Here is an 11234-nt window from a genome sequence, read left to right as displayed (position 1 = left end):
CTCCTCCTCTCAAAGGAGTCTTCTCTGACCTCTATGATGAACAGGTCAGCTGTGTTTCCTTGTATTGATACCACTCTATGTTTTTGGCCAAAGAAAATTCCACCCTGCTACCAGGAGTTGAACAGCAAACATTAGGTGATCATTCTCTCACAGTAATGGAAAAAGTCAACCAGTTTAAAAGCTTATCTATGGCCCAAAGTATTAACTTAAAAGCTCTAGAAAATACACAAAGCTTAACAATGGGTACATTTTTTACTTTTTTGTGTTGTATACCTTGGAGTCTTCTACAACAAGCATATGTTACATTAGTAAAATTAATGACAAATAAAACATAGTCAACAGTTACCTAAAATACACCATTAATGCCAAATACATAACTTTAATATTATCCAGGGGACAAGTGATTCACATAAAGTCATTGGAACTAGAATCTGCCTGTGACCATCTCAAGCCAACAACAGACAAAAACATTACAATTTGGGGGAAGTTTTCTTCTCGGTACCTCCCAAGTGTTTGCGGAAGAAGGATAGTATTTGATTCCAGGCATCTATCTGGGCCTTAGCATGAGCCCTGGGCTCCCCACCCCACATCACAGGTTTGTTTAGTAATTTGTGAAGGGAAGCAGGGCACATGGGGAAGTAAGGCGGCTCAATGTAATGCCCAGTCCCAGGGTAAGCGATGATCTGGGGCTTTCCCTTTCCATGGGCCTGTAACCGCTCAGATGCTGTTTGAGCATACACCTCACTTCTCCAGTTATGGTCTTCCTGACCAACAATGAAGAGGATGGGCCCCTGGGCCTTCTCTATCGGAATCATGCTGGGGTGCTCACACCCTCCTATGATGTCATTCCGTATGTCTACAATGTCCAGCAGACCTGAGAAAGCTACCTTGATTCTCCTCAGGTCATGGCCCAATGGTGGGATGCTAGTCTCCTTGTAGTGTATGGCTCTGCTTCCACTGAACACAGATCCATTGATAGAAACTGTAGCTGAGACATTCTTCAAGAATGAAGCCATCAAGAGACAAATATCAGCCCCTAGAGAAATGCCCAGAAGCCCAATGCCTGGGCCCTTTATCTGGAAGACAAGAAGAGTGAAAAATCAAAAGTCAAGAAGTTATCCAATATAAAAAATGTTTTCCTAGGAATGCTATTGGGTTGTTGGAAAAGTCACGGCATATTTTTTCTGCTTTTCTATGCAAAAATGCATCATGACTTCTCTGACAACCTAGTAACTTTAATCTGAATCACCCACAAGGGAATTAATCTCAGCTGACAAGGAAGTTTCTCAATACATGACTGAACACATGGCAAACAAATTTAAACTCACTGGGAATTTGGGACCTGGTTATAAATGTTCCTGAGAATTGTCCACTGGAGAATGCTAAGCCATGGGGCCTATCAAATTTAGAGTCTTATTCAAGTGGGCCTGATCCAAGTCTTCCTTTTTTTTTTAAGAATTACTTATTTCATTTTATTTATTATTATTTTTTTTGTTATTATATTTTAATTTGCCATAGGGCACATGCATTCACCAGAGAGAAAGAGAAGGAAAATGAGAAAGCAAGTCTGGGACTCAAACTGCAGTCGGCCATGGGGGAGTCCAGTGCCTCAACCACCATGTCACCTGCTGTCCCCGATCTAAGTCTTAATGTGGCCGGGTATCTAATTGTATGAAACCAAGCTCTGCTTCAATAAGTGAATCATTTATCAGACCTCATCCAAATATATCAGCAAATAATTAACTTTATAGAAATAAAGACTTCAAAGGTCAATGAAGTAGTTCTTACGCTCTGTAAGGAGTGAGCAAGTTTTGATCAAAATCTAGAACATATCTGATATCAGAAAATTAAAGATTGGGCCAGCAGACGGCATGGAGGTTAAGGCACTGGATCCCATGTGGCTAACTGTGTGGTTTGCATCCTGGACCAAGTGGCTGGAAAATCACACCAGGTGCATGTGCATGAGTGCCTCAAGTCCTGAGAGGAGAATAGAGAAGGTACTGTAGCATGGCCATCCACCGTGGGGATGGTTTCTCAAGTTCCTCCTCTCTCTCTGAAGAATGCACATGCCCTGTAGTAAAAACTAAAAAAGGGGACTGGCAGGTGGCATGGAGGCTAAGGGTGCTGGACTCCCACATGGCCAACCGTGGTTCAAGTCCCAGATCTGGCAGATTTCTTTCTCTCTTTCTGTCTCTCTCTCTCTCTGTCTCTCTCTCTCTCTCATTCTGTCCCTCTCTGGTCAAATTAAAATGAATGAAGTCAAATAAGATAATTCTTTTTAAAAAAACTAAAAAGGGGGAACCAGCAGTTAGCGTAATGGCTATGTTGCTGGACTCCCACGTAGTCGACTGCGGTTCGTGTCCCGGACCCGGTGGCTTAAAACTCACACCGGACGCGTGTGTGTGCATGCCCAAGATCCCGAGAGGAGAATGGAGGAAAAGCGATTGAGGCATGACCATCCCCCCTGGGGGGGTGATTTCTCGCTTTCTGTCTCTATGTCTCTCTCTCTCTCTCTGTTTGGTGAGTGCACGTGCCCTATAGCGAAAATCTCTCCAAAAAAAAAAAAAAAGAAAGAAAGAAAGAAAAAAAAAACTAAAAAGGAAAAAAATAAGGAAAATTCAAGATTAAAAAACAAGCATGCAGTGTTGGCAGGTAGCATGGTAGTTAAGAGTGGTCAGCCACATGGTCAACTGTGGTTCAAGTCCTGGACCTGGTGGTTTGCTTTCTCACTTTCTCTCTCTCTCTCTGGTCAAAATTAAAAATAATAAATTAAATAAAATGCAATAATTCTTTAAAAAAATAATGCAAAGAGCCAGATGGAGATGCAGTAGTGACACAACAGGGTCCACATAGGAAGATCCCAGGATCGTGTCCAACAGACCTCCCTGTACACACGGGGAGTACATGAGCCCATGCCTGTGATTCAATTTGGCTAAAAATGGGAGTAGATCACAATGTGAGGACCCTCTTGGGGGTGTCTATCTCTCTCTCTTTCTCAATGAAGAAATAAATAAAAAAAATTTTGAGAGGTTTTTGCTATAGTGCATGTGTACTCGCCAGAAAGACAGACAGAGACAGAAAGCGAGAAATCACCCCCCAGGGGGATGGCCACACCGCAATCCCTTCTCTTCCATTCTCCTCTTGGGATCTTGGGCATGCACGCACATGTGCCCAGCGTGAGTTTAAGCCACCAGGTCCGGGACTCGAACCACGGTCGACTACATGGGAGTCCAGCGACATAGCCATTACACTAACTGCTGATGCCAGAAATAAATAAATTTAACAAACAAAATAAGCATGCAAAGATAACCAGAAGTCCAATTTACATTACAAAAGGAAATTTTTAATTACCACATAAAATCTCACAAGGATTTTACACTTATTTATACATCATGAGTCCATCTGAAAGAAAGCATGAATAACAGGCACCTTAGGCCAAAGAAGTGTCCAAAAGAAATTAAATATCTGTTGTAAAAAAGAACAAAGCAACATCACCACATGGGTACAGGTGACACCACTATGAAGATATCTCTAGAGAGACTGATTAAATTGACAATATGAGGAGTGGAGGAACCAGTAGATGGTTTAATGGTTACGTGGCTGGACTCCCACGTAGTCGACTGCAGTTCAAGTCCCAGACTCAGCACCTTAAAACTCACATTGGATGTGTCTATGTGCATACCCAAAGTCCTGAGGGGAGAATGGAGAAGTGATTGCAGCATGGCCATCCCCCCTGTGGGTGATTTCTTGCTTTCTGTCTCTCTGATGAAGTCATGTGCCCTATAGCAAAAAAATCTCTCTTAAAAAAAAAAAAAAAAAAAAGGATATGAGGAGCAGGCCAACAGGGGGCAGGGAAGTTAAGGCAGTTGGATCTCACATGGCCTACTCTGCACTGAAGAGTCCTGAACCTGGCTGCTTGAAAATCATGCCAGGCAGGTATGCATGAGTGCCCAAAATCCTGAGAGGAGAATGCAGATGGGATTGCAGTGTCACGGCCATCTTCCCTGGAGGGTGATTTGTCACTTTCTTTCTCTCCGTCTCTGTCACTCTCCAGCAAACACATGCACCCTATAGCAAATTAAAAAGAAAAAAAGAATATGAGGAGTACCTGGGGGTGCTGAAGCATGTAGCACAGAGCTTCTTCAAAGTAGTCCAGATGTAAGTCATCCATTTCTTTTGGGAGATCTTCAAAGTCATAATAAGCCAGAGCCAATGCTGCAAAGCCATGGCCAGCCAAGAGACCAGCTCGGTATTCCAACAGGCCTCCTCCAACACCAAAGATGTCAATGATCCCTGGGAAGGGTCCAGGTCCTGGAGAAGACAATATTATAAATGAAAGGCATTACACAAATTAAAGATTTTGTTTTCTTTTCAGACACCCTTATAAATGATTTAGTAGGTTCCTATGAATCAAAAGAAAAAGAACAGATCTGAGTGCCCACTGACAAGGAGTACTTTAAAAAAAATAATTTAATTTTATTTATTCATTCATTTATTTTAATTTGACCAGAGAGAGAGAGAGAGAGGAAAAGTAAGAAAGCAAGCCACCAGGTTCGGGACTTGAAATGTGGTTGGATATGTGGGAGTGTCCAGCGCCTTAACTCCCATGCCATACACTGGCCCAGAAGAAGGGTACTTTTTACCACTCTCCTTGGAGGAAGACAAATCTAAACTATAGAGTACTTCCTCATTGGTGATTTGATCTTTCATATAAGTCTACAATAAATTATCTGCCAGGTTCTCAGAATCTTGTTGTAAAGGAAAGTAACAAAGCCTTTCATTAAGGAATACACCACCAGAAGGAATTTCATGTTTTAGATGGTGTTGACTTAAAGTGCTCTACTGGAGGATGGTAAGATAATTAGAAATCTGGGGGGAAAAAAAAGCTTTATGCTGTGTTCTATCAACCCTCTGGTTGTTGTGTGCTGACAATTCAGATGTCTATTAGAGAGACAGGAAAGAAAAAAAAAAACCACCCAGAAATGGCTTCAGGAGTGGAAGGCAGTGAAGTCTGAAGTGTGATCTCTGCTAGACCCACATATGCAGTGAAGGGGTCCACTGTGCCCAGAACAGTGGAGAAGGGCAGCATGGCAATAGCCTTGACTGTCACTATTCTGCTTACAACCAGCAGGCAGGTGCCTGTAGAGATCTTCAGGCTGTGATTAATAGTGAAGCAGTCAACGCTCTACAACCCCTCAGCTTTCTTCACCTGCAGAATAACAGTGTGCACCTCACTAGGATATTATACAGATAATGAGATAATGCAAGTACCAGGGGACTTCAATAAATTTATGGAAAGAAGAAATTAAAGTATGAGTTTACATCATTGAAAAACAACCTGGAAATTCATGCACAGTTTTTCCATAATAGCCACTTCTCTTAATTTTTTTTTTTTAATAAAGATTTTTGCTATAGGCTGAGTGTGATTGCTGGAAAAAGACACAATTCCTTCTCCTCCATTCTCCTCTAGGATCTTTGGCACACACGTACACGCGCCCAGTGTGAGTTTAAGCCACTGGTTCAGGACTAGAACCACGGTCTCCTACGTGGGAGTCCAGCGATGTAACCATTACACCATCTGCTGGGTCCCTCCATGAACTTTATAAACACCCCTTGTAAAACCTGCAGTACAGAGCCTAATATCAAAAAACTCCATTTTGGGACCAGCAGTTAGCGTGATGGCTATGTCGCTGGACTCCAAAGTAGTCGACTGCGGTTTGAGTACGGACTCGGCGGCTTAAACTCATGCCGGGCACGTGTGTGTGCGTGTCCAAGATCCTGAGAGGAGAATGGAGGAGAAGAGATTGCGGCGTGGCCATTCCCCCTGGGGGCGGGGTGGGGTGTGATTTCTCGCTTTCTCTTTCTTTCTGGCGAGGTACGCGCCCTATAGCAAAAAAAAAAAAAAAAAAATCCCCTCCATTTTAATTGGGCGACCCTGGACATAGGTCAGCTTCTGTGACCCCCAGCAGCAGCCGCCGCACCCCGGGTCGCAGGAAGTGGCGTTCGTGCTCCGCCCGGCACAGCAGCCGCCCGGCCTCGGGGTCGTGGCCGTCCAGCACCTCCAGCTCCACCACGAACGGCGTGCGCACGTCCCGCTTTAGGAAACGCCAAAAAGGCTTCTCTGGCTCGAGCGCCCAGAGCAGTCCCATGGGCTCGAGCCCCACGAAGCTGCCCCCCAGCGCGGGCGCGCGCGCCAGGTCCAGCTCGCCGTTGACGTCCGCGCGGTAGCGCGCGTGAGCCCGGAAGAGCACGCCCTTCTCGTCGCGCAGGGACGCGCGCAACGTGACCAGCTGCCCCGGAGCCAGGCCGCGCACGGCCATGCGCACCGGCTCGTCCCAGGCGCAGCGGCCCGCGGGCTCCAGGCTCACCCACGCCGCCATCTCAGGCCGGGAGCGGAGAAGCGGGAGGCGGAGGCCCAAGTCTAGTCCTAGAGCCTTGTCAGGGAACTCCCGGCACTTGGAGTCGTCCTCGGAGGCGTCTGGGCGCTTCAGACTTGGAGAGCCGGCGTTCCACTCCGCTCCGGACCGGTATGAGGCAAAAGGAACCAAGCCCAGGGCGGGGCGAACAGGGGTGCCCAGAGCCCTGGGTGTGGTGGTGAACCTGCCCCGAGGACATGTCCCTGCCTGACAGCATTCCCGCTTGGAATGAACGTTGTTTACTGATTGATTGCTGGTGAAACCATTTGTGAATGAGAAAGATCAAGCCAAATTCTTGTCCCTCTATGACTTCATGGTAATTTTTAACTTCTAGTGAAGTTAACTTACATACTAAGTGCAGATGTTACTCATACAGTTCAGTGAACTTTCACAAGGCAAACATACATACATACATTGCACGCGTATCTTATGACCAAGCACACAGATCCAGAAACAGGCCAGAAGCCACCTCATTCCAGGTATTTGTCCCAAAGGTGCTCTATCCTGAGTCCAACACCATGGGTTAGTTTTTCTTTGCACTTTATTGAAATGAATCCTACAGTATGTCTTCATATAGTATCTTTCTTCTTTTTCTTCTTCTTCCTCTTTTTTTAGGTTTTGCCATAGGGCAGGTATGCTCACCAGAGAGAGACAAAGGAAAGTGAGAAATTCCCTCCCCCGGTGGGGATGGCAGCACTACGATCCCTTCTCCTCCATTCTTCTCTCAGGATTTTGGACATGTGTGCACACATGCTCAGTATGATTTTTTTTTTTTTGGAGAGGTTTTCGCTATAGGGTGTGTGCGCTCACCAGACAGACAGAGACATAGAGACAGAAAGCGAGAAATCACCCCCCAGGGGGGATGGTCACGCCGCAATCCCTTCTCCTCCATTCTCCTCTCGGGATCTTGGGCACGCACGGGTGCGTGAGTTTTAAGCCACCGGGTCCGGGACGCAAACCACGGTTGACTACGTGGGAGTCCAGCGACATAGCCATTACGCTAACTGCTGGTTCCCAGTATGATTTTTTTAAAGAGATTTTTCTTATAGGACACATGAAAGACAGAGAGACAGAGAGATAGAAAGCAAGAAATCATCCCCTCAGGAGAGATGTGCCTGGCATGCGTTTTAAGCTACCAGGTCCAGGACTTGAACTGTGATCAACCATGTGGGAGTCCAGTGATGAAACCATTACGCTATCTGCTGGTCCCTCCCAGCATGATTTTCAAGCCACCATGTCCTGGACTTGAATTGTGATCAGCCATGTTGGAGTCCAACCACTTTAACCACCATGGCACCAGCTGGCCCCAGTTTGGGAAATTCTTATTCAGCGGAGGGGAAACTGAGTTCCTATCCCTTTTTAGGGGGTCCCTGCTCTGTTTTAGTGCTGAACCAACATGTTTTAAACATGTTTTAATCACTAGAGCATAATAATTAGTCTTGGTTTCTTGTCAGGCAAGTATCTTATTCATTACCTCCTTGAACCTGATCTGTCCTTTTTAGAATTGTCTTATACACCGCAGGACCAGCAGTTAGCGTAATGGCTATGTCGCTGGACTCCCACGTAGCCGACCGTGATTTGAGTTCCGGACCCGGTGGCTTAAAACTCACACCGGGCGCGTGTGCGTGGGTGCCCAAGAGGCCATCCCCCTAGGGGATGATTTCTCGCTTTCTGTCTCTCTGTCTCTCTCTGTCTGTCTGGCGAGCGTACACACCCTATAGCAAAAACCTCTAAAGAAAAAAAAAAAGATTTGTCTTATACACTAAACTTTTATTTTATTTTATTTTTATTTTCTTTAAATTTTTTTACATTAATTCACTATACATCATTACAGCATACAAAATGAATTTTCCATCCAAAATACACTGTATATTGGTTCAATCAAGCACATCACCAAACTTTTATTTTGATTGCAGACACATACTCCAACACACGTGGACTTGCTCGCTTAGAAATATGAGATTATACTATATACATTTTTGCAACTTGACTTTTTTCCCCATAGCAGACATCCCAGACATCCTAACATCCTTCTACTTAACCTCACTTTTAACAGTTATGAGTTATGTGAAAGTTATAGACATACCATACTTCCATTCTCTACTGATGGGACATTTAGGTTTGCAGTGGGCCAATAGTAGGACTGGTGTGCAGGTGGTAAAAGAATTGACCAGAGACAGAAATGTGAGCATGAGCAGAAGTTAAGTTTATGGGAGCCAGCAGATGGTGTGGTGATTGGGGCGCTGTGAGTCCTGGACCTGGCGAGGGAGAGTGCCTGGGAGAGACACAAGAGAACATGAGACCTGAGCATGTTCACAGGTTCCTGCCTCAGGAGGGTCTCTTTTACATTCTTGACCTTAGGGGAGGGTAAAGAGAAACACTGCAAGCCCTGCCTGGATGGGGCTGGGGGCTGGTCCCTTCTCAGAATGCAGAGCATCTATCAGCCCCAGAGATTGCTGGAGGTGACACCAGAGGGAGGTCCCAAACATCTGTTTCCCCTGTTGTAAAAGCTTATCCTGGCTCCTTTCATTAACCGGAGCAAATTAACTTATTTCCTTAGGTAAGGCTCATCTTGGGCCCTCTTTTCTTAATCCTTGCTTTCCTATTTTCTTTTTTTTTTCTTTCTTTTTTTAAGAATTATTTCATTTTGAGGGCCAGTGGCATGGTGGTTAGGTGTTGGACTCTCACATGGCCAACCACAGAGTCCCAGACCTGGTGACTTGCTTTCTCACTTTCCCTTTCTTTCTCTGGTCAAATTAAAACATGGTAATAATAATAAATAAAACTAAATAAAATAATGATCAAAGAGAGTTATTTAATTTTATTTATTTATTATTTAATTTGCTATAGGACACATGCACTTACCAGAGAGAGGCAGAGAGAGGGAAAGTGAGAAATCAAGCCAGCAGGTCTGGGACTGGAACCACAGCTGGCCGTGTGGGAGTCCAGCACCTTAACCACCGTACCACCGACTGGCCCCACTTGCCTATTTCTTTATGAACTATCCATAAGGTTGTCTTCAATTTTTTGTTATTACCAGTACTCTTGCCAAAAAGATATATATGTACCTGTGCAGGAGTGATTCCTGGAGGTAGAACTGCAAAAACGACATTACAACAATGTGTAAAAGCCAGGTGGCCGGGTGGCTAAGGTGGCTGGATCCCAGATGATAGGTTCAAGTCCCTAACATTTTGGCTTGAGAACTACACCTGGTGCGTCTGCCTGAGTGTTCAAAATCCTGAAAGGAGATTGGAAAAGGGGTTGTGGCATGGCCAACCTCCCCACAAGGTGCTTTTTGCCTTTTTTTTCCTCTCTCTCTCTCTCTCTCACACACACACACACATACACACATAAACACATTCTCTTGCCAGTTCATGCACTCTATAGCAAACTAAACACACACATACTAAAGTCAGTAGTTTGAAGGAAGCTCACTGAGTACCAAGAGCAAGAATTAACCAAGCAAGGACTGGTTACAATACAAAAGGGAGTTTGGAGAAGAGGTCTATGCAGATGCAGAGAACATGAGGATAAGCTAATTGATTGCCAGTTGTCATCAGAAAGTGGGAGGGAAAGGACTGACTATTGGAAAATTAGAAGAGGATGAGTCTGAGAGTTAACAAATAATTAGAAATCACCCACCAGGGGAGATGACCACACTGCAATCCCTTCTCCTCCATCCTCCTCCTGGGATTTTGGGCATGCAGACATGCGAACCTAGTTTAAGTTTCCAACCTAGTGTAAGTTTCCAGCCACCAGTGTGGGACTTGATCTGTTGTCACGTGGGAGAGTCCAGCGCCTTAACCACCTGCTGGCCCCGCATTGAACTTTTAAAGCTTTTTCCTAGATAATGGTTCTCAATCTTCAGCGTGCCTCAGAATCACTGTGGAAGGCTGATTAAAACCCAGATTGTTGCCTCCACACCCACTTTTTGAAGTCATGTTGGTCTGAGTAGGACCAAGGTTGCATATCTAGTAAGTTCCCTGGGTATGCTGCCTCGCCTGTCCACTTCAGGTGAATCACTGTTCTAGAGCAGTTGCTCTCAAACTGTCCACAAGGTGGTCTTCACTTTTTAATTATTACCAGTACTCTTGCCAAACAGATGTATGTATCTGGGCAGGAATGACTCCTGGAAGTAGAACTGCCACATCAAAGAACATTAGGACAATGCAATACTGTGATCTTGTTAAATTCAGAGTCTAACTGAGGTTTAATATTCTGCTTTAACAGCCAGCTTCCAGTAATGCTGCTGACATTGACTCTGTGATCTTGATATTCATCAGTAGAGCCAAGGCTGAAAAAGTTGGCCACACTTTTCCTGTGATCACTGACCTTTAAAGACCTCCCTAAAAGCTGAGGGAAGGGGAGAGGGAAAGGAAGGGGCACTCCCATCTGGGAAGCACCACATGCAGCCACGGACTGTTAGGGCAGCGGAGGCCCCTACCGGCTAGAAGAGTGTGATGCGGCTCGTGCACCGCCTGACAGCAGTCGCCCGGCCTCGGGTTCCTGGCCGTCCAACACCTCCAGCTCCAACCACCAACCCCGTGCGCACGTTCGACTTCACCAGCACCAGGGGCTTCTCGGGCTCCAGAGCCCAGAGCAGCCCCATGGGCTCCAGCCCCGCGAAGCTGCGGTCCAGCGCCAGCGCGCGCGCCCGTTCTAGCTCGCCGTGGGCGTGAGCCTGGGCCGGACAGAGCGCGCCCTTCCCGTCGCGCAGGGACGCGCGCAGTGTGACGAGCTTCCCCGGCGCCAAGCCGCTCGGCGATGCGCCCCGACTCTTCCCAGGCGCAGCGGCCCGCGGGCCCCAGGCTCACCCCA

The 11234-nt window shown here is 46.0% G+C and overlaps 2 protein-coding genes across 2 annotated transcripts in view; one reads left to right on the top strand and one right to left on the bottom strand.

The window, feature by feature from the left end:
• Nucleotides 1–342: 342 nt before the first annotated feature.
• Nucleotides 343–6401, bottom strand: ACOT4 (acyl-CoA thioesterase 4). Its single transcript, XM_014585007.2, has 4 exons — nt 5935–6401; nt 5035–5156; nt 4109–4311; nt 343–1076 (listed from the first exon to the last, which is right to left on the bottom strand). The coding sequence occupies exons 1-4, from the start codon at nt 6378–6380 to the stop codon at nt 471–473; spliced, it is 1377 nt and encodes a 458-aa protein (XP_014440493.1). The 5' UTR covers nt 6381–6401; the 3' UTR covers nt 343–470.
• Nucleotides 6402–6668: 267 nt separating this feature from the next.
• HEATR4 (HEAT repeat containing 4) overlaps nt 6669–11234 on the top strand; it is a 78522-nt gene continuing 73956 nt past the window's right edge. The window contains exon 1 of the mRNA XM_027769115.1: nt 6669–6732. The gene's annotated coding sequence lies outside the window, so the exon portion shown is untranslated. The remainder of the gene's footprint in view (nt 6733–11234) is intronic.

This window comes from Tupaia chinensis, unplaced genomic scaffold (genome assembly GCF_000334495.1).
Source record: "Tupaia chinensis unplaced genomic scaffold, TupChi_1.0 Scaffold148607_1, whole genome shotgun sequence".
NCBI classification, from domain to species: domain Eukaryota; kingdom Metazoa; phylum Chordata; class Mammalia; order Scandentia; family Tupaiidae; genus Tupaia; species Tupaia belangeri.
Note: the sequence above shows the minus strand (reverse complement) of the source record. Positions and strands in the feature narration are given on the sequence as shown.

What these genes read in the sequence shown, in the direction of transcription:
- ACOT4 (XM_014585007.2), bottom strand. Translation starts at nt 6,380, where the DNA reads ATGGCGGCGTGGGTGAGCCTGGAGCCCGCGGGCCGCTGCGCCTGGGAC. An exon ending in CCCCTTCACTGCATATGTGG is followed by an intron (nt 4,312 to 5,034) that starts GTCTAGCAGAGA and finishes TGTCTTCTCCAG; the next exon opens with GACCTGGACCCTTCCCAGGG. An exon ending in ACATGCTTCAGCACCCCCAG is followed by an intron (nt 1,077 to 4,108) that starts GTACTCCTCATA and finishes CTTGTCTTCCAG; the next exon opens with ATAAAGGGCCCAGGCATTGG.